Source organism: Nematolebias whitei, chromosome 22 (genome assembly GCF_014905685.2).
Source record: "Nematolebias whitei isolate Nwh7 chromosome 22, NemWhi1, whole genome shotgun sequence".
Lineage (NCBI taxonomy): Eukaryota > Metazoa > Chordata > Actinopteri > Cyprinodontiformes > Rivulidae > Nematolebias > Nematolebias whitei.
The window spans coordinates 6,261,739-6,287,308 of NC_056519.1; the positions used below are offsets into that span (position 1 = coordinate 6,261,739).

General features: G+C 40.0%; 1 protein-coding gene across 2 annotated transcripts in view; it reads left to right on the forward strand.

The window, feature by feature from the left end:
* The window catches only part of tafa5a (TAFA chemokine like family member 5a), a 166,769-nt gene extending 145,995 nt beyond the window's left edge, over positions 1-20,774 (forward strand). Inside the window, exons 4-5 of one of the 2 annotated variants that reach the window (XR_005187704.1) lie at positions 12,039-12,221; positions 20,704-20,737. Coding sequence is in view for 1 of the 2 variants with exons in the window: in XM_037696067.1 (XP_037551995.1) it covers positions 20,704-20,712 (9 nt within the window). In the remaining variant the exon portion in view is untranslated. Of the gene's footprint in view, positions 1-12,038; positions 12,222-20,703 lie in introns of both variants that reach the window. The other variant, XM_037696067.1, reaches the window with a different exon arrangement.
* The last annotated feature ends 4,796 nt before the right edge of the window (positions 20,775-25,570 follow it).

Sequence of the window (25,570 nt, forward strand, 5' to 3'; positions counted from 1 at the left end):
TATATATATATATATATATATATATATATATATATATATATATATATCATCTTTATTTCTACAGGTAGTCTCAATGAGTCACAAGGACCCACCTCCCAAGAAGAACGTATTAGGCAGCTATGTGAGCGGGTGTGATGAAGCTCAATGTTTTGGTGGCATGAAGCTTAGCCCATCAAAAAATATATAAATCCATAAATTAGCATAGCGCTGGACAATAATCCGATATTGCTATATCTCGTGATATACTTTTATTCAATAACGGTGATATGAGTTTTAAGCACATTTTCGATATTTCGATAGGATTACAGCGTTTCACTGACAAATTATTTTTTTGTTCAGGTTGAAGCGGCCGCTTCAGTTTCAACACGAACAGAAAAAGGTGCAACACAACTACGTAAGTGCGTGGTGACGTCGATGTTACGCAGAGCTCGAGTCCAGAAGGTGTTAGTAGTAGCAGGCTAGGCTAGGCTAGGCTAATCTCCAACATGCGTTGTTTTCGCTTCAAAACGAGTGCCCACGACCGTCAGAATGTGACTAAACAAGCTTTCACAAGCGAACCGAAAGCAGATGACATCACTGATAAAAGAGGAAAGCCTAATTCGTTGGTTAAGAAGCGGTTCGGCTAGTTAAGATCCGATAAACTGCAAGTTTCAGTCGGTGTGCTGCAACATGTGCTGGAGAGTCGTTCCAGCTAGCAGTGGGAACACGTCGAACTTGTTGCACTCGACAGAATATGCTGAGAGTCAGAAGATGAAGCACAATAGAAGTTTGAGCCTGAAAACATCAACCCCAGCTGTATCAAAAGAGAAACACATGCCGCAAACGTGTTGTTGTTTAAAGTTAAAACTATTAATATTGACAAAGTTGAGTTTCATGTTTGTTTGACGGTGATTTCAAATGTCTTCGAAGGCTAAAAACAAATAAAAAGTGAACGTTAATTTATTTATACAACTTGTACAGTTTTTCTGAGGCTTTTATATTTATATCGATATCAAATTATATCGTTATCGACTGAAATTAAGAAATATATCGTGATAAAAGTTTTGGCCGTATCGTCCGGCCCTAAATTAGCCGCAGCAGTGTATAAACTGCGGTGTTCAATGCGTGTGAAAAAAGTAGCGGCTTATAGTCCGGACATTATGGTAGTTCTTGGTAAACACTTAGTGATTACTTTCAACAAGTTTCATTGTACTCCATCCAATGGTTCATGTGATATTTTGCTAACAAACGGCTGACTCCCAACAGTTAATGCTATAATTTTAAGCAACGATCTAGTAGCACTGTGCTCTGAAACAATCTCAGCCGTTGCAACACCACATTATCTGTAGAGCTGACTGAACTAGAGACATTTTTGTGTTTTTGAAGGTCAACTGGCTGTGGCAGCCATATTGATTTATGTGGATGTAAAATTAGTTGTAAAGCCAATAATAATGAGATGTTCTGGTAACAGACAAACCACAACATAGTGTCCACCTTCTCCTTTTGGCTGCTTGAGATAATAAATGTATAATAATTTATCAATAGAAAAGTAAGAAATATTTAGGTCATCACTTCCTGGCTTGTGGTTTAAATGAAAAATACCTAAATCCTTTCCAGGTTAGGCCAGTTACTACGTAAACCTCTTGTTATCGTCTGTCCTGGGGGAGAATTCACTCAGGTAAACAAAACAACTGACTCCCCACCATCTCCTCTATTTTTGAACAAATCGCCCCCTCCCTATGTGCACGGCTTTTCCAAGCCAGACTGAATCCACCCCAGCGTTGCTCCAGGATGACTGGCGGCTGTGCACAGTCCAGTGAACATGTCCGACCTGTCGGGTGATTGGGCAGAAACGTCCATGCTGCCAAACGGACACGTCCCGCGGGGCGTTTGACTAAGCCAAGTTAATTTGACTCCGTCCCCTCATAAAGAGCTATTCTGGACAAATGTCAGGAGGTCAACATATTTAGAAAGTGTTGTTGTTGAACAGAGGGAGTTCACTCTGCTGACCTCTTGACCTTTGACAGATTAGATGTTCACTTCAACCCACAGAATGTCACTCAGCCAACGTTTTCCATGCCAAAATAACTTCCTCGCCTTGTTTTCGTTTTTTTTTTTTTCCACTTTAACCTGCAATCTTTTTATCCCCCCTCCCTTCTTCTCGTCTCTCCTCCCGCCTCCCCCTCCTCCCCCCTCGATGCATTTATCTTCGTCTGACCGTGGTTTGAAGAGCGCACGCTTGAGCCTGTCAATAAAAAAAAAAAATACAGTATAGATTTCTCCAAGGCCAGCTCCAGATGAAACGCACCAAGATTGATACGCACATTGCTTGTGGCTGACAGTGACGTTTTGAACGAGCTTACTTTTAGCAGCCGCTGCAGAAGGACACCCATCAAACAGGCCGAAGCTCGGGCGCTTAATTTATGACACGATGACACGTTTCTCCTCCGAATGGCTGCTTCATTGGTAAATAGAAGTCCTTTATCATCAGGTAATCTATTATGACTGAAATACTGTCAGTCATTGAGTTTACGTATACACAAGTTCATAAAATGCTAACATGTAGTTTATTTTTTAGTTTTAAGGCCTCCATCTAAACAGTTTTAGCTGATTTGTCAAAAAAGAGGAATTACCTGTAAAGTTCTGAGGTAATAGGATAAAAATAACAAGGTCGGGTCCTCTGGACGGATTCTTCTTCCTTCGTCTTTTATCCAGAAGACTTCTTCAGTCTGGGGAGCTGCAACAAACACAGCATTTTCTCATAGCGGATCAACCAATTTGCTGGTGACAGCCAGAACTAGCTGTTCACATGCGATCAGCCTAACAATCGGTCGTTAGTGCCCTGATGGCCGCTTGCTATTCACAGGGGGCCGAGTGATACTAGCAGTAACAGCATTGTAAGAGGGGGACAGTTAAACATGGAGACCCCCTTTATTTAAAGATGGATGGGTTCCTTTACTCCTCTCTCAAATAGGAGAGAAGAATCTGTCCATAGGACCTGACTTAACCTCGTTGGGTTTTTCTACTTGGATTAATAATAATAATAATAAATAAATAAAGTGCTATGTGTTGTCATCATTGTATGTTCCCATACAAAGATTAAATTTGTTCTCTGTATTTAACCCATCACATCTGGGATACACGCAGGTGGAGCAGTGGGCAGCTATGTAAGCACCCGGGGAGCAATTTGGGATTGGGTGTCCTGCTCAGAGACACCACAAGATGTGCAATGACCAGGGATAGAACCCAGGACCTTCGGGTCCTGAGTCGGCTGCCCTGCCTTACACCATCTCAGCCCGGACTTCCTGTTGGTTCATTTGTACTTTCATAAGTACACGTCACAAATCGTTCTGTCGGCCTTTTCTGGTGTTGAGATTTTTTTTACCCTAAGCCACGCCCTTATTTGCAGCTGAATCAGCTAATGGGCCAATTCTTACCTTTTTATTTGAAGACTTCTCGGCCACGCTTGTCTGCACTGAGCTGATTCTGACAGACTGCATTAAATGTTCTGTCTGTCTCAGTTTGATTGACGTGTGATGGAGATGGAGCGGGGGGGGGGGGTTGTCACAAAACCAGCAGCTTCAAAAACAAGTTGACGTAACATTATGCTAGGTGTGTGAACGCTTAGGAAGCATTCACACTAATGTGATCCATTTTTCTTGCGTATGTTTTTCAGCATCTTTGTCGTTCCACAGTTTTTGTGCTATTTCAACAAAGCATGAATCAAAACGTTCAGCTCTTTCAGGACAATCCTGCTATGACTTTTGGTATTGGTGCAATTTTAGCTTTTTGAAATATTTAGCCTTTTCTGCCATTTTTTTCTCACTGAAAATGAATTGAGCTCGTTTTACATCCTTCAAATCTTTAGATCTGTTTTTGCTCCTTTCACGTTTTGTTCTGCTTCAGCTTCCTTGTGCAAATTTCAACTTTTTTCCAGCTACTTTCAGCTGGTGTGTGTTTTTTCAAGATTATTTCTGCTAACTACATTTTTGTGCTTCTAATTTTTTTCCTGCTAATTTCAGCTTGTTATGCTTATTTCTGCACATTTCATCTACAATTTAGCTGTTTTATGCAAAGTTTAGCTTTTTCAGCTAATTCCACATTTTATGTAATTAATATTTTTTCAGCGAAAATGTGCTCTCTTCACGTCTGTCTGGTAATTTAAGCTTCTTTCTGCTTTTTAGCTACTTTTCAACTGTTTTGTTTCAACTTTCTTCGGATAATTCTCAATTTTTTGTGCTCATTTCTGCGTCTTTCAGCATAATTAGGCAAAAATGTGTTATTTCTGCTTTCTTGTGCTAATTTTAGCTTGCTCTACCTCTTCAGCTACACTGAGCTAATTTCAGCTGTTTTCAGATAAATTCAAGTTTTCCATACTAATTTCAGCTTGTTATTCTCCTTTCCACTTATTTCTGCTCATTTCAGATATTTCAGCTACTATTTGCCTGTTTTATGCTAAATTTAGCTTTTTCATTCTACATTTTTTTAGCTCATTTCAACTCTTTCCACTTCTGGTACTTTAAGCTTTTTTCAGCTATATTTGGCTAATTTCAGCCTCTTTTTTTAAGCTAATTTCTTAATTTTGGTGCTCATTTCTGCTTATTTAAACCAAATTCAGCAAACATGTTCTTTCTGCTTTCTTCTGCTAACTTACGCTTGTTCTTCAATTTCAGCTACATTTCAGCATGTTTTTTGCTAATTACAGTAGTTTTTCAGCAAGTTCTTCTGTATTAATCATTCACACTGCATTTTTGCAGGAAATGCAACATCTCTAGTTAAGTTATGTTTCTGATTTGATGATGTCATCGCTAGAAAGGAGGGGGATTTTTAGTGGACGCGCTGGAACTGGATGCGTATATGCCACAGATGTAAACATTGTGCATCATCTTCTCAGCCTGAGCAGCAGGATCTTAAACTTTTACAACGCCTCCTGGAACCATATATGAGTTTAGCTGCTCAGTCTGAACAGTAAATATGATATTCCCACATTAAGCAGCTCATAAATGTATGCTTAAACAGCAAGCTCATTACTGCTGCTTTAAAATATTATCGATTTTATTTGAATGCGTTTGGCTGAATAAGCAACATTTTAAAGTAAGTTATTATAGTACAAATGATGGTTTTTAATATACAGCAGTTAATCTGTAACACAAAATGTAATTTGAAACAAAGATATGGGTGAATATTAAGTTTTATTTCAGTTTACTGGGAGGTACTGTGTCTATTCCTTTCAAAATAAAGCTCCATATTAAATGTATCACTGTTGCCCCCAAAAAAAAAGAAATACCCAAATTGTTCATGGACGTAAATAAAAAGGCAAAGTGCTGTTGAATTTAGAAACGAGATTAAACCTTCAGCTCTAAAACTCAAACCTGTTTCAGATGAAAGCTGTTGTGAGTTCATGATGGCCACAGAAAAAACTCAAAGAAATGAGATAAAGGTGGTTTTATGGCAGCTAATATTTTTCTAACAACGTGCAGCTTTATTGAAAAATATTTTAGATGTTCCAACATTTTTTCTTAAAGTAAAAAGTATTTAAAATCCTGTGTTGGGACTAAAACCGTGCTCAGTATCTCCATTTTCCACCTGTTTTCACATCTCTCTGTGGGTTGTTCAGTAACGAGTATGAAACAATAAGCACGGGTTTTATGTAGTTTTAAAAGAAAGTTTCATGTTGTTTCCCTCCGTTTTTGGAAATTAAGGGTTTCTGACCCACAACGATGGAATTTATGGTTTTGTCTCGTTTTTTTTGGGCCTGAAATGTCTGATCCAATCACTTGAACCAACATTTTCAGACCATTGATCGCACCTGAATATAAGCCACACCCACTAAGTTTACAAAGAAAATACATTGTACATATAAAAGCAGTGGGTGTCCACTTTGTAACGAGATATTTACACAGAAGGATAAAAAAAAACTTAATTATATATGTACTGGTAACATACACAAAATACGTATAGGATATGTTTTTTTTCTGAACAGGGCTGGTTAAAATAAATTAATAAATACAGTAGAATCCGAGGAAGTCATTGAACGCTATCTTCATCTTCCTCCTATGCACTGCACCTTTGAGCTTGTGCTGCTCTTCATCATGCAGTTGCATTTAGAAACTCATTGGTGATGGAGGATTCTTTTTGACACTGCTCCACTGTCAGGATCTACTGGCAGATCTTCGCATGTGGCCAGTTTTGGAAGATTTCTAACCGATAGTCATACAAGGCTGCCACCGAGCTCGGATCCACATTAATGCACGACTCACACGTATTTCCAGTGGCTGCAAATAGAGTTGCATTCGAGTCCAAAACATCCGACCCAACCCTTAGCCGTAATTTCTGATCCAACAAATTTGCAGTTATTACAGGTCTGAACTCGACCCCCCGACTTTTTAAATTAAACTTTGACGGCTTATATAGTTAACGGTCGGCGGGCGCGCACAGCTGAATAAAGGGGGCATAAGATCGGAGCTGAGGAATGTTTGTCCTTTCATGGCCGTCAAAGCGCATTAAATGTTTCCCGTTTTGGACCCTGCTCTGACATGTCGGATGTTTTGGGATCTCACCTGTTTGGGTCATCGGCCGCGCGCATTCCATGAGTGCAGCGGCTGAATGAACGTCCATTGGATGGATCGCTGGCAGTAGTCCATCTGAAGCTTAACTGAACTTTTTACCACTTTTAAGGCCGGCCAGTGCGCGGTGAAATGGCCGCGTGCGGCTAGTGAATGTATGGCAAGCCATGTTGTCATATAATTGGATCGTCAGCCGTGCGCGTCTGCTGACGCAATCAAAAGCCCAATACTGACCTGGCCCGCACATTAAGCACATTATTATGAACCTGACTGGCCCTAATCTGGGTCGGGCAGGGCCGGGGTTCGGGCTAGAAATGAGAGCTGTAACTGCAAATACTTAGTCGTGCCCCCAGGGGTCACAATGGGGAGGGGGGGAGAGAACGATGTAGACCAATGCTAGACCATTGGTCAGTGAACCAATGAAACCAGTTTCATTGGTTCACTCTGATTGGTTAGGTCAGGGGTGTCAAACTCACTTACAAAAAGGGACAAAATAAAAACTTTTTTCAAACTAAGAGCCAGTTTCAGAATCTACATTGTCAAGTTATATATCTCAACATCTTTTCTTGGTTGCAGGTTCCTCAAAAAGAGATTGATTGGTGTCATTTGACGTTCTCTGTTGCACTTTTGACATCATAATCAAAACTTACTGAAAAAATTGAAGTGAAAAAAGTATTTTACATTTAAAATATCATCTTTGGGGCCAGATAAGATGTTAACGAGGGCTACATTTGGCCTCCAGGCCTTGAGCTTGACATAGCGTGTGTTGGGTAGTCTAATTGAGTCACAAGGACCGGTGGGTCGTCGTGAGACATGTATTGGGCAGCTATGAGAGTGATCGGGTGTGACGAGGCTAAATGTTTTGGCAACATGAAGCTCGTTAGCTCATCCAAAAAAAAAAAAAACATAAGTTAGCCGCATCATTGTATAAGCCGCGGTGTTCAAAGCATGTGGAAAAAGTAGCGGCTTATAGTCTGGAAATTACGGTAAATGCTGACCAGGATTGATTTGATGTGTTATCTTGTTTTTCTGTACAACTGGCATGTCTTCAGGCTAACGTTAAATCAACATCTGACTAAAATCAATTTAAAAACATTAGATTTATCCGACCCACACTTTTCAATGGTGCCACAATTGGAGAATTAGGAAATCTACTCCATATAGTTCCTGCAGCTTGACAGTACGGATCCTTCGTTGTCCGAGGAATTTGATAGAATCACGCCGTTTAAGAAAAAGCCATAAATGATATATTGGTTGATTCAAGGATTTTTTTTCTTCTTATAAAACTTTGTCTTCGTGGTACTAAATGATGCCAACATACATTTTATCAAACACTTCCCACATTCAAGTTTCCCCATTTGTTGCCTTTGATAGGCACTTTCTTGTTGCTAAACCATGTGTAGTCTCAGCAGTCATCCCCTGTGCCTCCTTGTCTCACTGAAAGGCTTCCATCTCCAGAGAGGAGGATGCTTTGTGTTTGCCCTCCACCATTTTTGACTGGCAGATGAAACGTTGCGAAGTGTGTGTGTGCACGGAGAGCTCAGCGAGCAAAGAGGAGCAATGAGTACCCTGTTGGAGAAGAAGTGAAGGTTATCTGGTGGCTTTTTGTGACGGCCTGATGAAAAGCGCAGTTCAAAGCACGCACAGAGAAACGGCAGAAGAAGACATATGAACATGTCTAATGTGTATCGCTAACTGTTGTCGGGTATACATCAAGATGTGGCTCTTATTAGGCTTTTTTTTTTTAGTTAGTTAAAAAAGTACATTCTTTATAAAAGTAGCTTTTCTTTGCTGTCTTAGTTGTAAGAAAATACTAACGGCAAGAACAACTAAAACTGTCAAGAGCCTTTTAGACTAATGAACTTTATTACAAGTGATTATTGCGCAACAAATCTCATTGTCGCATCTGTCCTTATGAAATGTGTTCCAAATTACACAGCATTTCATTTACAAAAGTACATTACGCAGGGAGTTTCAGACGCCACGGGAAACGGTAACTCGAGATGTGAAAGGCAGTTGCAGCGCACAGATAATCTTCAGACTACTTGTAATCACATGTTCCATTAAGCTGAATCTGATTGGCATGCTTTAGGACGTAAACAGTGCGCTCGGAGCCGAAGTGGCACCTACTGACAGAGACGGTGATTACTGTAATCAAGGTATTTTTCTCTGAGAAGAGCAGGAGACGAGAGGAGGGGAGGAGGAATGAGACTAGATCAGTTCGCACTGATATTTCATGATGTGTGAGCTCGTGTGTTGGCGTATTTTACACTCTTTCTAGAGTGGAGGACATTTATGTGCATAATATGCACAGGGATAATGATGCGTATGACAAGTAAAGAATCTTGAATACTTGACAGTTTTAGTTTTGTGCTCACAATCATGCCAGTGAACGTCGTCTTTTGGGCTTCCAGAGGTTTACCGTATTTTTTGGCCTCTAAGTCGTAGTTTTTTGCATATCCTGCAACTTAAACACCGAAGTGACGCATTTATGGATTTTTTTCCCCCCATATTTATAAATCAAACTTTGCCTGAGATATGACCGTTTTCATTAATTCTGATTGAAAATATTGAACACTACCATTTTCTGCCACTAGATGGCACCTGAGTTGTATGACATGCTGTTGGGTCGCATAATAGGCAAAAGTGGCTATTAATGACACAATCAGCTTGCCATATTATGCTTCGTCCAGCTCGCCTGGAGCAACCAAATCAGCTTCATTTTGTTGCACCGCCCCTGCAAAATGCAACTAATTTGACCATTGAAGTGCATTTATTACATAAAAGTTCAGCGGAGACGCACGTTTACTATAATGTTGAGCAAACAAATAATTGTTTTTAAATGTTAATCTTGGTAAATTCTTGTTAAAGACCTCCTGTACATGCTCCCGCGGCCACCATTTGGCAGCCAATCGATTTTTGGCTTAACACCGGCTCACCGGCGGCTGTGGCTGAGCGGTTAGAGCAGTCGTCCTCCAATGCAAGTGTTGAGGGTTCGAATCCACCAGCAGTCACATGCTGAAGTGTCCCTGGGCAAGACACTGAACCCCTTGTTGCCTCCAATGTGTGTCCCATCGGTGTATGAATGTGATAAATCATTGATTAGTCTCGTTAGAATTTGTTCAATTAGCTTTGTAGAGATCTAGTAGAGTGCTGTATGAACGGGTAAATGAGGCACAGATTGTGTTGTAAAGCGCTTTGAGTATCTCAATAAGATAGAAAGGTTCTATATAAGTACAGTCCATTTACTATTTCCGGGTTGTCGGCTGTGACGCGTAACAAACGTGATGCGTCAGCGGTGAAACAATGTATTTATGGATTTTCCACTTTATTAGACATATTTGGGTTGATGTAACTTATAGGGCGGTGCGACGTGTACGGCGGAAAATACAGTAATTGTTGTGCGATGATTGTGGCCAGACGGGTATGAAAAAGCTCCTTTGACTGGGGTTGTATACAACTACTGACATTCCCCCTCACAAACACTTTCTATTAGATTCCTTCACTCTCACTTTATGAATCCAGCTCACCCTGGTTCTGATGGGATCTCCCAGTTCCCCCCTTTATTACCATGCAGCCTCCCCCCCCCCCCCAGTGGATATGGGTCGGTACCGGCCTTGGTAATTGATCCCTCTGGGCCCTCTAAACACATCCAGCAGTGGGTTGAACAGAAATGCAGCTAAGAAGACAGCTGCTTGGCCGAACCATGCAGGCTGATGGAAAAGGAGAAAGATAAAGAAACCCTGTTGATGCTAACTGTTAGCGTCCTCAACAGGGAGCACATTGTTTCGACTTGAAACATTTAAAGTTCTTCATTTTAGAAAAGAAGTTAGTCTCGTTGAAACAAGACACAAACAAAAGTGAGTCGAGCCTGTGTTTTAAAGTTCTTAGAATAAAACTGAAGGTTTGGTGATTAGTCAAGTAACGGGTCTTAACTTCTGCTAGCAAAGAAGAGACAAGGGGTTCCAGGTCATTTCTGCCGTATTGCACTTTTGCAACTTAGTTCTTTTTGTAGCTATATATCTTGGATAAGTAAAGAAGTTGTTAGCCATAAATCTTTTTGTAGCCAGCCTGGCAGCTGCCCCAATCTACTTTAGAACTGAGCCATTTTAGATCAGTTTTAATAATGTTACTAGCTTAATGCCCAGGGACTGATGTTTTTATTTAATTAATTTTTTTTTATAATCTCAGATCTCAGGAAAGGGCAGCACAGTGGCGCAGTTGGTAGAGCTGTTGCCCCGGTTCAAATCCAGTAATGGTCAGTTAGGTCACCTGGATAGTTTTTTTGTGGAAAGAGGTTTCACCTCCATCTGGAGGGCTTCGTCAGTCTGAGGAGTCCCAAGTAAATTGTTTCCCCCAGGAGTGTACTGCTTAGTGGGGAAACTGTTTACTTGGGACCCTCAGACTGATGAAGCCCTCCAGATGGAGGTGAAACCTCTTTCCACAAAAAAAACTATCCAGGTGACCTGATTGACCATTATTGGATTTTGTACCTGGATGATTCAGCATGAACTTTGATGAACCGGTTCAGATCCCAGTCCGGGGACCTTTCTGGGTCGAGTTTCCATGTTCTCTCCATGCATGCGTATGTTTCCTCCCACAGACTAAAAACATACATGTTAGACTGACTGGTAAATGTGAATATTTGTTTGTCTCTGTGTCCCTGTGATGGACTGGAGACCTGTCCAGGGTGTTTTCAGACTGAAGGAGACAAAACATTTCATTCAACAAACAAGAATCTGACCTGACTTAACCTTGTTAGACCAGTTTAAGCTTTTGAGAGATGTAATGTAAGATTGTGGGCTATTCATTGTCCGTCATATTGGTGGTCTTGAAGAGCTTATTTACTGGTGGTTCTCATAAAAAGAGCTTTGGTGAGTCCTAATTGAGGAGCACTGAGTTGATTAATGACGGGACTAAAGCATGATGCTCATCAATCCCAGTCTGCACTGACTGAGTCTGATCAGGCTCCGCCCATCATTTATAGCCATCCTCAAATTTAAGAAAAGTTTGTTACTAACTTGTGTCGAATATCACCTCTGAGAAGAAGAATTATCTTTTTTAACATTTCCACAAGAAATGACAAATTCTAAAATGAGATTAATATACAAAAGACAGGACGTGGGTGAATAAGTGTTCAATTTTATTTTCCTTGCAGATAACATACAACCAATTAGTCCAACAAAATGGAAATATTAAATGAAGGAATGTCAAAGATTTAAGTCAAGTAAAGCAAATGGCATATGATTGAGGAAAACGGGAAACAGAGTAGTTAAGGGATTAAAATGTATTGCTCAACTCCAATTAATCTATTGGAAAATGACATTTTTCTGTTCTGCTCGCATGCATCACACTATTTAAAGATTAATTAGCCAAGCATCAAAACATTGTATTTAAACACATTCAGCATTGGTTGGTGTTGGTGGTGATATGATGATGAAACCATTGGATTTGATAACCATAGCGCCTTCCCCTCTTCCTCTCTCCTCTCAGGCTCTATGACGCGACAAGAGTTCCCCTCGACACTCTTGCACTATGGAGAGCACTGACGACCCTTTGACAGACAGCCAAAATCCACCAACCACCACCAACACAGCCGCTCCACCCAAACCCTGGTACCACAAAGCCAGGACACAAGCAGCTATCGACCACCGAGAGCCCAACTGAGGCAGCAAGGTACAACTAAACACCCTGAATCTAAACGTCCCCTGATCTCAGTGAAACCAGTTTGATAAACAGGGATTTAAAAGGAAGATTAGTTTAGGGCTTCTTGATGTTGTTAAATCTGCTTAAAGCCATCACAAAATGCAAACGCTATCCTTCAGCTTTCGTAGAAAATTCAGCAACGTGAAGCGTTGAATCACAAGCTGTCACACATGCTTGGTTGATACGTGAATCTGGCTTCCTCATTTTTCCATAAACTCCCAGATTTCCCTTGTGTACGTTTATCCACAGAAAATCTGTGTGCGTCGAAGCCAATAAGAAATGTCATAATTTTAGGTTTATCTCCTGCTTTTGCCCCGTTTTATTGGCCTGCCTTATATTTTGTCTTTAAAGTACTGTGTCAGATAGCATCTGTGCACCCAAATAAAACAAGGCGCCAGACACACACTCATATTATACATGTGACTGGGAAACAGAGTAGCCATGTAGTAAATTTAACGTCCGATGCAATAAAAGGGATGCGGCCAAAGCCATAAAGATGCCACTATTATAGAGTTTTTGAAAACCAGGCTCTTCTGTTGGTCAATACGGTCAGCATTTATGGCTCATGTTATAATTCGCTTGTGAGGGAAGATCTGATCCTGCTGCTTTTCAGTCCAGGCCGCGAGTCTACAGCTGGTCTGAAAGTATATATTTATACAGATACAAGGCAGAATTCATGTTGTGAACTCTAAGGTAGTTGCCCAGAGTGTGAAAATAATATTTATAGGCAGAAACAGGCGTCTAAGGTTTCAACATTAGTCGGTGCATAGAGCCGAGTCTAAAGTTTACAACTTTTTTCAGGGTGGAATGACTATACAACATACAAATGTTAATATTTTTGAAAAACAAAAATTATGTGCACAAGTTTACAGCCATTGTGAATTTTCTCTAATCTGCAGTGTATAGGCTCCATACCTGCACCCCTGTCTTCTGTCATGTTGCACCTCCACCAGCCATCGATGCGTTTCTGGCTGGATATTGGACCGCTTTGGTCAAAATTGGTCGAGTTCATTTAAATCTGTTGCTTTCCCAGCACAGACTGGTTTTTAAACATGGTCTTCCCAATTTTGAATTGAGTTGAGTTTGAGGTTTTAAAGCGGCTGTTCCAGGAAATCAGCGTCACTGGATCAACCATACACAAGTTGATTTGAGATGGTGAAAATTTTCAAGGTTCTCCTCCACCTTTATTGTTTGTTATTATTAGGTCTGTCACGATAACATATTTTGCTGGGCGATTAATTGTCTCAGACATTATTGCGATAAATGATAATATTGTTTGAAATTAGACAATAATTGTTAATTTTCAAATTTAAGAAGACATGTTTAATTTGTTTTGTGTTTGGTACTTTTTTTGACCACTGGATGGCAGTATAAGACTGTTTGAACCGAAGGATGGATAGTGAGGGAGCGAGCAGTGTGTTTCTTAAAGAAAAATGTGAGGGAGGCCTCTTCATGTGACATGGGCTGTCTCTCGTTCCTGCTTTTTGGTTGTCAAAATGGCGGACGCTCTGTGTGGTTTGAGCTCTTTAGCAGCTTGTTTTTGCAGAGAAAACACTTTTTACACAAAAAAAAAGGTTTCATTCGTGAATTTTGGAGGTCCCCCCCAGGTCGGCCTGTTAGCTTAGCTCGTAGCTTAGCTGCTTTTAGCGAAGAGAGAAGAAAAGAAACTGAATATGAGGTCGATAATTTCCATCTATCATGTGATTAACTGATTTATTGTGTATCGCCACAGGCCTAGTAATTATCTACTTTGTGGACCTCTGGCAGCTCAAGCAGCCCCATAGCATGATGCTGACACCTCTATGCCAAACAGCTGGAACTGTCTCACCCTGTCTCTTTCAAACACTTGTCTTGTTTGACCATCAAACCTTTTTGGAAGGCATTTTTATTCTCAAAGTGGGCAGCAGAAATTTTCATTTAAGGTGTTCCTTTGTGAGCTGTGGCTTCTTTCGGCTCTCAGCCAAAGCCAGAATGAAGCTCCGTTCACTGTGGATGGTGACACTGGTGTTTCAGCAGTTTCTAATTTATGGCAACCTTGTTCCTGAATGTCCTAATCAGTTCCCTTTTATTTGAGGATGGCAGATGAAAAGGAGTCCAATGGTTTCTGCCAACCAAATCCTGTTTATGATGGCATAGACAGTCTTTAACTTCAATCATGATAAGATCTAGATGAATGTGTGGTTTAGAGAACATTCACAATAAATGTAAAGTTGTGCACCAAGTTCTTGCTTTCAAACTCATTAATGTTTGTTTGATATTTACACCCAATTACACACCTACCGGCCTCCTGCAGCTTGTGAAAGACCATATAGTATACAGAACCGTGGTCACCAGTACCTTCTGGCATATGGCACTTAGATGATCACATCCCGAAAACAATTGGTTCAAAACAATAAATTGCTTACAAGCCCACGGTGAGTGGATGTAAACTTCTGACTGCAGTTTCATTGTCTGAACTCTTCATATTAAGGGAAATGTTTGCAACATTTCAGGCACCGTGTTTATATTTTAATACCAATCAGTGACATTTTGTTGTAGGCACCATTGTGGCTAAATGTGTTCTAATGTTTTCTCTTAGGCATTAAATTCTGATCTTTTTGTAGAATGCAGATTGTGAAATGTTTACTTTGATGTTCTGAAGAGATTCAGTATGAAAGAGCTGATAATGACACAACACTCCAGATATAGCTTTGAACTCCCTCCTAATGGAAACAGAGACTAGTGTCTGTAGGCCCGTTCATACATGGTTGTGAATTTTGATCTTGGCATCAGCTTCAGGCATTTTCCAACTTCACAGCATGTAATGAGCAATTTCCCGTCTCTTATTAACCTACCAGTTCTCTCATGAATATTCATCTAGAAGACTATTGTGCAGCATGTTTTGTTATGGTCTAAGAGATATGAACAAATGTAGTGGTTGATGTGAAAGGTAGGGTCAGATCTTAAACAATAGTCAGTTGCATGTTTGTATTGTTTATGTCAAATGAGGAAAAATGACTTCAGAGAGCCGGTGAAGATCTTCGGTCCTTCATGCCTGTTTATTCACACATTTGCCATGGCTTTCAGTGATCTGACATTTTGAATGGAGTCAGAAAGAGTTCACACAGAGGAAATGTCAAGGCCACATGTTTGGCGCAGTCACTGCCTTAACTCCTGGACGCTCCACATGTGAGAGGAGTTTTCTTTTGCTTGGGAAAGTTGGTCTGCATGTATAGTTCAAATGTACAACTTTGAGTGGTTACAGCAGTCGTCCTTCAATGGGAGAGTTGGGTGTTTGACTTTGAATCCACCACATGCCCAAGTGTCCCTGGGCAAGACACTGAACTCGTCATTGCCTCAGATGTCCCATCGGTGTACGAATGGGTAAACGAGGGCACAGATTTTAGTTTAAAGTACTTTGAGTGTCTTATAAGATAGAAAGGTGCTATAAGTACAGTCCCAGCTAATGCATGAAAGTTTATGGATTCCTGAAATACAATGTTGTCCATGGTCAGATTCTCAGTATGTATCGAGAGGACTGTTCAAATTACACATTAGCACAGATGAGATCTATCCATGACTCAACAGCGTCATCTTCTTTCTGGCCTGTTGGGTGTTGAAAATGGTTGCAGACATTGGTAAAAAACAAAAAAAAACAATTGAAAATTGATTGGTTGTGTTGAGAACACAGTCAGTTTATTTTTCTTGCACAATTGAGAATCTTTAAAGTTCCATAAAAATCCACTTACAAGGCAGAATGAAAAGCTTTTAATAAGAAAAAAAAAGTATAACTGTTTAGCTCTTCTCTCCAAACATTGTAATTCCCCACATCCTTTTTAGGATTCTAGTTTTATTTCAGCAGCTGTCTGGACTCCTGCTTTGTGACATTACCTGGAAAACAAAAATACAAGTTGATGTTATTTTTCTAGGAATAAATTGTTCATGATTTGAAGCCCCGGAGGACCAGCATGCTGGAGTAAAAATCAGACACTGACAATTGTACTGAATCACTCCAAACCTAAATGTTGTGATTGAATTAACAAGCAGCTGCAGTTAGTTGCTTGTGTAGCAGTAGTGTGTAACATTGTTCAAATGTTCAGGTTCTGCATCAAAACGAGTCACCTGAGGCAGTTTATACTTGATTAGGACATTCTGATTGTCTCCTTTGGGAAAGTTGTTGGTAATATTTTGTTTGGAGTAAGACAGAAATGGAGGGAACACATTAATATCCTTGAGAAAGCTTCAGAGTTGAGGAGAGTGTGATGGGGAGCTAATGAATGAAGAGCAGAGGTTAGATACTGTAGAAAAAATTAGTAAGGATCAAGAATGGGAAGGCACTAGGACATACCAGTGTCAGATTGGAAATATCTTGGAGACATGGCAGAGAGGTTTCTGACTCAAATATAATGAGAATGTGTTTCCCATTTAAGAACAAGGGTGATGTATAGAGTTGTAGCAACTAGAGGGGAATGAGCCACACAATGAAGATCTGGGAGAGTGTTGTGGAATAGACTTAGATGAGGTGACTGTGATGAGCAGTATGGTTTCATGCAGAGAAAAAGCACCACATATGCCATCTTTGCTTTGACGACCAAAAAAGGTTTGTCTTTCATTTGTATAGTACACCTTTACTTTTGCGTTGGTACAATTCCTATTTTCAGTTCCCCTTTAATATGAGAACCTGTTTTGGGCAGCTATCTTAGTAGTACAGTTTTGCTGATATGTTTATTATTCCCAAAGCATAGGACATTGTCATCTGTGAAACATGATAGTACTCTATTCAACACCTGCCCCTTTTATGGCAAATTGCATCATCAACAGTTCATTATTATGAATTAGGTTCAGTGGCACTGCAGTGCACTTGGAAGGGATTGGTACCTCAGTCAAATGAGCTGTGACTGGCAGAGGCCGTCTGATAGATTTGTAGTGTTTTTATAGTATCTGCTCTGTTACACTAGTACTAGCACAGGAGCAATAAGTAAACACGATACTAATGTGTGAGATAAAAACATGCCCCTGTGGCATATGGTTAATTCAAGACGAAGCAGTGCTTTGTTTTCCAGATGCATTCATATTTGATGTGTGTCAGGTGTCAACTGTTGCATTCTTTAGGTATGGTTTAATTGGAATTATGTTACAACATGTCCTAATAGGTGAAAAATGGTCATTAAGTTGATATGTGGAAGAATTAAAGTTTTCAGCAGTAAGGCCTTTCTTTTCTTTTCTTTTTGCTGTTGACTGTAAACATTTGGATTTTATGAAACAAGAGCGATAGTGATATTTTGTAGCTGAACATGAATTATTCAGGATAGCAAAAGTAATGAAAAAAAATCTTGTATCTAGTTACAAATCCTTCGCTCACAATGTTCGTGGCATCCCTAGCAGGTAAAGAGCAGCTGTATAGAGTTTGAGCCTTGAGTGAACGCCTTTTGTTGTTTATCTAGCTGCATGTTTCTCTGGATTACAGTGCATCTGCAAAGTATACACAGTACTTCACATTTTGTTATGTTTATAGCCTTATTTCAAAATTTTATTAAAAACAGAAAATAAATCACATTTACATAAGTATTCACAGCCTTTGCCATGAAGCTGAGACCACTGATGCTCCTTGAGATGTTTGTAGTCTACCTGTCCCACAGTTGACAGTGCATGTTAAAGCACAAACACCAAGTAAAAGGAATTGAAATAAAATTTTGTTGCGACAAAAATCTGGGAAAGAGTAGAGAACTAACTCTGCTGTGACGAAGATCCCAATGAGCACAGTGGCCTTCATCATTTGTAAATGGAAGATGGTGTAACCCTCTAGATAACTTGTCGGGGGTGTGTTAGTATGAGGGAAGACACTGGTTTTAGCTAGCTTACTGTGCCTACATGTGGTTTGGGTGGAAAAGCTGGCCGGCCATCAGAACTGAGAGGCTGTGAATACTTAAATGTGAAATATTAGTTATCTGTTATTGTGAATAAAGCTGCCATCAATACTTGCCAGAAGCACTGTAAATGTCAAACTAGCTTCTTAGTAAAACTGATTTGCAAAGTCTGGCGTCAGCACATTGTTGATCAAGTATTCTCTGAGAAATAGATACTAGTATCTGATGATACTGCTCCTCAAAGTACTCCTTCCCATCACACTCTCCTCATTTGTAAGAACATTCCTATCTTTAACAACCTGCTGCACATATGCCAAACTATTGATCATTTGCTTTCTGCATTGCCTTAGCTACCTCCCTCTTTGCTTTACGTCGCATTCCTGTGTCCCTTCTTGGCTAACCTCTTTCTTTGAACAGCTTCCACCACCTGGTTTCTTTATCATCCATTCTCTGTCCAGATGACACCAAATACCAGTCTCTTTAATTACTGTTGCTGTAATAATAGTCATTCATTTGGGAGCCTTTCACTGCTACTTTTTTAATTCCTCATAACATTCTTCTTTCCTCAGCTTCCACTCTTCATAACAAGTCATTCTACACATAACCATCCAATGCTGTCTGGCCACAATCTTACAGTCCCCCTTCCTCCACTCTGTCATCTTATGGAGATATAAGTGTTGACTACATGTTGACTCATGTGGAAAAGAGTCGCCGCAGTGATTCCTCACTCGAACTACCTCCATATATATATGTCTCTTTGGCCTTCCTCTGTCCTGTCAGATGCATTTCTAACATCCCTCTACCAATATTCCTCCTATTACAGGTACAGCAAGAAGGTCCTAGAGTCTTTCTGTGTGGTTTTTTTCCCCACTGACCAAAAACATGCATGAGACGCTACCTTTAGGCCTTTCTTGCTGCCACTTCTTACCCCTGTCTCTGTGTTGTAAACTTTTACGCCACCTTTTTGTCACAAAGCACTCGGTCCTGCCTGGACTCTCTTTTCCCCATTTTCCTGGACAGTGGACCCCAAGTATTTTATGACCTATGCTCCTTGTAGCCTCACTGATCCACCTCCTCCCTCTCATTCACACACATACTCCGTCTTACTACGGCTGAATTACATTCCTCTTCAAGTTCTCTTCCACAGATCATAGTCCACAGGGACTTGTCTGTCCGTGCAAAGAGCAAATCCTTGTTGCGCTTCCACCTTCAAGCTATCTGTCATTCCTACAGCACATCTCACCGCCTATTTGTATGCTTTTTCTAAATCCACAATGGAGTTCTTTCTGACACGATGTTCTTCTTTATCAGCGTGTCTAAGTCTAGCTTTGACAGTTCTCTTCCAGATCTTCATTGTATGACTCATCAATTTATTCCCCTGTGGTTGCTATAACTCTATAAATCACCCTTTGCAATTAAGTATATTGATTGGGTTCTTTAAAAAAAAAAGGGCACCAGCACGCTTCTCAAATATGGTTTAAGTCAAAAACCTCACTCCAAACCTCCACTTGTATGTCATCAGGAACTACTGCCTCCCCTTCTTCATTCTTTTCAAATTTTTCTGGACTTCACCCTCGCTAATCTTTCCAACTTCCTGGTCCACAGTTTCCTCCAGTTTTATGCTCTCCTCACTTGAACATTACTAAACCTAACTTGCTGCACATCCTGTCCATACTGCTTTGCTTTTGCTACCTTGCTCTACTGTGCATAGCATCTCCTTACATTCCTGTCCTCACTAACCTCTTTCTCTGAATAGCTTCCAGGGGTCCCAGAGGCACCTGTACCCAGGGCAGGCATTTCCCTAATCCACCACCAAGTACCACCTTCCTACCTGTCTCTCTAATTACTGTTGCTGTAGTAGCCAAGTGATCAGGAAATTCTTACCACCCAGAGACTGTTAATTCCTCATAACATTCTTGCTTCCACCGTTGCTCTTCTTTCAATGCTGTCTGGCCACGGTTCCAACTGCCACAACCTTACAGTCCAGAATCTCCCTCAAGTTTCCTCTTCTACACAGAGTGTAGTCTACCTGCATACTCCTATAGGAAATCCACCACCTGGTTTCTTTCACCAACATGTCTGTTCAAGTCTACTCCAATCACAACTCTCTGTGAAGCAAAACCACTGATAAACTTTAGCACGATATACATCACACTGTTTGACACTCTTTTCACATCTACTAGATTCTTTGCCAGCTCCTCCTTCAAGACCACCCCTACTCCCATTTTTCTTTCTGTAAAACAGTTTAAACCCGAGCGTTCCACTTGGTCTCTTGGATACATAAAACATGTCAGCCAGCTCTACCTTTGCCTGTTATTGTGCTCACATTTAGAGTTGCCACCCTCAGTCCTACTTTCTTGACTTTCCTCTTCACCCTCTCTCCTAACACGTTAACCTGAGCCTCAGCTGATCTGATATGGTGTCGGTTTAATAAGCTAGCATTATATTTTTGGCAAAACTTATGTCAGATACCATTCCTGGCACAAGAGATACTCTGACTACCTAGTGGCTGGTTACATGATATAATAAACATGTTAACTTAATATGTCATATTTGACTGCATGGTCGGTAACTTACCTCTTGACTTTGTTTTTGTTGATTTTCAGGTCTCATAACAGCCAGAGAAGTCCAAACCGGGGAGTGACTGGACTCTCCTGCTGTCTGTCACTGGGTCAACGCATCGTGCCCTCCTCGTCGCCACTGCATCTGCCTGCTCTGTGAAATTAGCAGTTCATGCCACGGAGGACGGGACACCTTCAAGCTCCACGAATGGCTTTTGTCATTGGGACGTCTTCTCTTTGGAGCTGCTTGCTGCATTAAATAAGGAATTTCTAGAATCTTTATCCAGTGCAGTAGTTCCAGAGTAGAGGTGGGATCGTCACAGACCAAACCCTGTTGGAAAAAAGAAGCAAGCTGTGAATAGGCCTTCTGCTGGAGGAAACCTCCCATATTTTTATAGACCAAAGAGCAAAATAACATTTACAGCAGAGAGAAGAATCTCAATATTCTTTGTGTCACCGCCACGAAGACCGTCTCTACAAGAAAAGCGCACGATGACTATGTGGCTGACAAACTTATAAAACCTTCAAGACTTCCCCCCCCCCTCCAACTAAGTCCACAGCTGTATTTTGAGACTGGACGTATCGGTACTCCAAAAGTTTCACAGTGTATTTGGGGGGTCAGATTTGCATTTTCAGTAGCTATGTTTTGACTGCTAACAGGAAGAATTAGAGTGATCATGGAATTCATATCAGAGAAAAGAATGCATATTTACAAAATGTATGTACGCTGACGGAGGAGAGAATTGCCATTTAATGTATTTTGAAAGGCCCTAAAAAGTTATATATTTAACAGTTTTATATGTTGTACCTTTGTAGAGAAGCTTGTTGGACTTAAATGTGGTCACAATGGCAGTTTAGTAGAAAGTGAACAAATGCTGTTCCCATTCCTGCTGGCTCGTAGTCCCTGGTTTTCTGTTCACACCTCAGTAGCCGTTTTCTTTTCATGGTCATCTACAACACCGTCCATTAGAAACATGGAAAAAAGGAAAGTGACAATTTATAAAGGACTGATCTGCAGCCAATAAAACATTGTAAATCTATGGTAGTCAGTGCAAGCCATTGAAATCTGCTAATTTGCTATGATATTGTATCGTACACGATGTGGAATACTGATTCATTTCCTCTGAGCTCTTTATTTATTTTCGTGCTTGTGTTTGTTCGCACAGATCCAGCCACTCTACAAAGGCGATGGGGAGAGTGGGAGAAATAGCACTGCAAAACAGTCATATAAATACATTTTTTTATCATGAAATATTTTAAGAATAAATTAAATACATGAAAAAAGTGGTGCCCTTGAAAAGTAAATGTCAAAGGTTTTTTTTTATACATGCATTTCCTTTAACAGGTTTTAGATTATTTGAACATGCTAGCATCTTATTTTTGTCTGAAGTCACTTTAACAAATGAGTTTAAAGGTAGCAGTGGTTTCATTTAGCCTAAAACTGATTTACAAAACAGGAAGCAGATTTCCCATCTCTACTTAAACCAGTTTGCTTCCCTACCCTAGACTTTGGATTATTCCTTGAACCGCTGTTAAAGCTACATTACATGGTCTTGTTTTATTATTTCACTACAAGGAGTTGAGGAAATATTTTATTAAAAGTGAATCACAAGTATCTCCTGAATATGTTTGAGATTTTCATTTGATTAGGATAGTAGCTAATGTCGGACAGAGCCCTGGCAGCTGCACTAGTTACATTATTTTACCAGTATACCCACTTGTATACCATTGCCTCCACTAAGGTACCAACTACCTTCCTTTTCATCATCCTCAGTGCACACTTTATATGATTACATTTAATATAGCTGTGGTAAGAAGGGCTTTGAACAACCTTGTTTTATTGACGTATTTCTGTCTTGGTGCGAGTTCACTCACATGGTGACCTGTCGAGAAGACGACTGCTGAAAGAAGACGACTGCTGACGTCTTACAACTAGTCTCAAAACGATTGGTGCAAGAACCATCTCTGTTCATTTTACATTGTTTGTTAAGAAAATGATTTGTGCCAGAAAGAACTTATCAAGTTTTTAAGTTAATTCCATTGAAAATGGCTTTGATTCAACCGATTTTACAAATATTGTGCCAAAATGGACAAGCTTTATTGAAACTTTAGAAATTATCAAAAGGGATGGCACAGCAAACCTGATCTTTGTCAACACAAACATTGCAATCACTTAGTCAAAATTATACATAATAAGATGACTTATCAAGAAATAATACATCAATGTTAAATTAAAAGTCTGACAAAACTTACAGGAAAAGGAAAATGACACATACTATAGTATGACTTCCAAACAGGTGAAAAAAGACACATACTATATAGTATGACTTCTAAAATGGTGAAAAAAGACACATACTATAGTATGACTTCCAAACTGGTGAAAAAAGACACATACTATAGTATGACTTCCAAACAGGTGAAAAAAGACACATACTATAGTATGACTTCCAAACAGGTGAAAAATGACATACTAGAGTATGACTTTTAAACAGGTGAAAAAGGACACATACTATAGTATGACTTCCAGTCATGTTTCCTGTGTCATCTGTCAATGTGTGTCTAGTTAATCTCATTATTTTCTCTCTCTAAACAGCTGATCGCCTGACAACGGTTCAAAAGGACCAACTTCTGTCTGCTGAACGAGCGAGGGAGGCCTGAGGAGAAGTTTTACTGATGGTTGTTGGTTTTCTTTTCCAGCCTTGCTCCCGCTCCTGTCAGAGATACCTGTGGTTGTTGCACCTCTTATTGTTTTGTTGTTGGGACTGGGAGTTACCCGTTTAGTTAAAGTTAACGGTTTTTGGTTGTAGGGTTAATCCCTGGATCATATGGCGAATGGGAGCAGCATGAATCCAACAGTCAAATGCTGCCTGGTTCGTGGCTTCTCCCAACCATTTTGTTTTGTTTTAGCAGGGGCTCCCACTCTGCATTTATGTTCAGATGATTTGTTGACCATTAAAGTTTTGTCTAAAACTATACAATCGTCTGGACTTTATATTTTGTGCGTCCTGCCACTTACTCCTGAACTTATCAGGACTATAACACTTCCAAAGTGGTAAACAATGACACATATTATAATAGTATGACTTGGAAACTGGTGAAAAATGACTCGTACTATAGTATGGCTTACAAACTAGTAAAAACTTTAACAACTATTTTTGAACAACTATTGAGCTATATTTTGGTTGTGTCATAGTCTTTTCTTTTCTTTTGCATGTAATGCAGCAGAAAATATTTATTCTTCCAACAAATGTCATTTATGCTAGCTTGTGTTAAACTTCCTGCTTTAATACCCATCTAATATAAACTTGGCAGTGGTTTATTACATTTCTGAAAATGTGTTTCCATGAACCGCTATGAACATTTTGAGATTTGAGTTGTTTTAGCAACAATCCACTTTGGTCTTGGCTTTACTTTACCTAGCTTTTTGCTCATCAATCCAACCAGAACTCCAAACTGGGGTCACTTAAAAAGACCATCTCATTTCAGTCTTTACACAGAATTATTTTTAAAATGATCTGAACTTACCCCTCAAAAAAGAAGTATAATGCTGCTCAGTCCTTTTTTACCTTGGCTATCAATGTATATAAATGTTAGTTGTTCTTTTAGGGTCTCATGGAAAGGCATGTATCAGTGTTTAAACCATTGCATGTCTCAGTTTGGTGCTTTTTTAAAATTTTTAAGTAAAACACCTGCAGAGACGAAGAGAAAGAAGCAGCAAGACTCTCTAGAACCAGCAGTAAACCCTTAGGGGAAAAGATTCTCGCTTCATTTTCAGCCCAGACACAGTATATCTGTGAAATACCAATACTGCATTGCACTGCACAAAATATTATTATTCCCTTTGATAGATAACATTTACCTGCTAATTCACATTTCATACTGCGAGTCTTTGTTTACAATATAAATCTGATTAAGTGCAGCCATCACAGCAGAAGTTGGATCGATACACAATATGGCCAGCACAGCTGCTTACCTCACAAGGATGCCTTCCCCTGCCAATATTTTCAGCCCATAAAATGGTTCAGATTCTCAGTGTGACCAGTAATCTGTGGGGGTTAGAGCAACAAGAGAAAACATTGTCTCAGTGGGTGACATGTTTGCTACAGAAGGGAAAAGAAAATCTGCCATGCCCTTAAATGTTTTCAACATCTTTGAGAATCAATGCAGATAATTGCCTTTTCCCCCCTTTCTACTAAAAATTCTAGCTACAATAATGTAGCAAAGAGCTCCTAAAGGATGTTGCTTTGAATCTAGGAACTCTAATTAGAGCAGTTTTTCAGCAGTAGAGTTACGTTGACCTCACTGGCCCTGTTTGTAGTTTGACATATGAAAATGTGAGGCTAAACTCCAGAACTTCTCTGCCTTTACTCCCCCGATCAACCTCTCTGTGGTGAACAGTTCATTGTCAGCTGGGCGTTCAAGCTCCATTTAACTTTAACTGCCTTTGGTCGTTATGGCCGCTCATTAACGCTGCAGTGCTGCTGGTGAAAAGACCAGAAAGAATGCAGGTGAAACAGCTGAGGGCAAAACTGTCCTCCATACAGGACTGTCCGTCGACGTGCTTCTGATAGCTTGATTGTTCTTTAATTAATGGCATAAACAATCTTAAAAGAATGCTATAGCAAGTTTATTGGTAATATAAATCCTCATTAAAATGCAGACGCCTGTAATTATTTTAGAACCTTTGTATTTTGGTCTAAATAGAGGAAAAACATCTTTGAAGCAAAATAAGTCTTATGCCCTCATCTCTCGTGGGCATTTATCCATGGAAGTGTAGGGGTTGAAGTTGCTTTGGGAAGCTGTATAGAGGATTTTTCAACAAGTAATTCATTTTCTAAACCTATATTAACACAATAGTGTTAAAACTTTCAAAGTAAAGTTTGTCATGAATCTGACTGACAACATGACACAA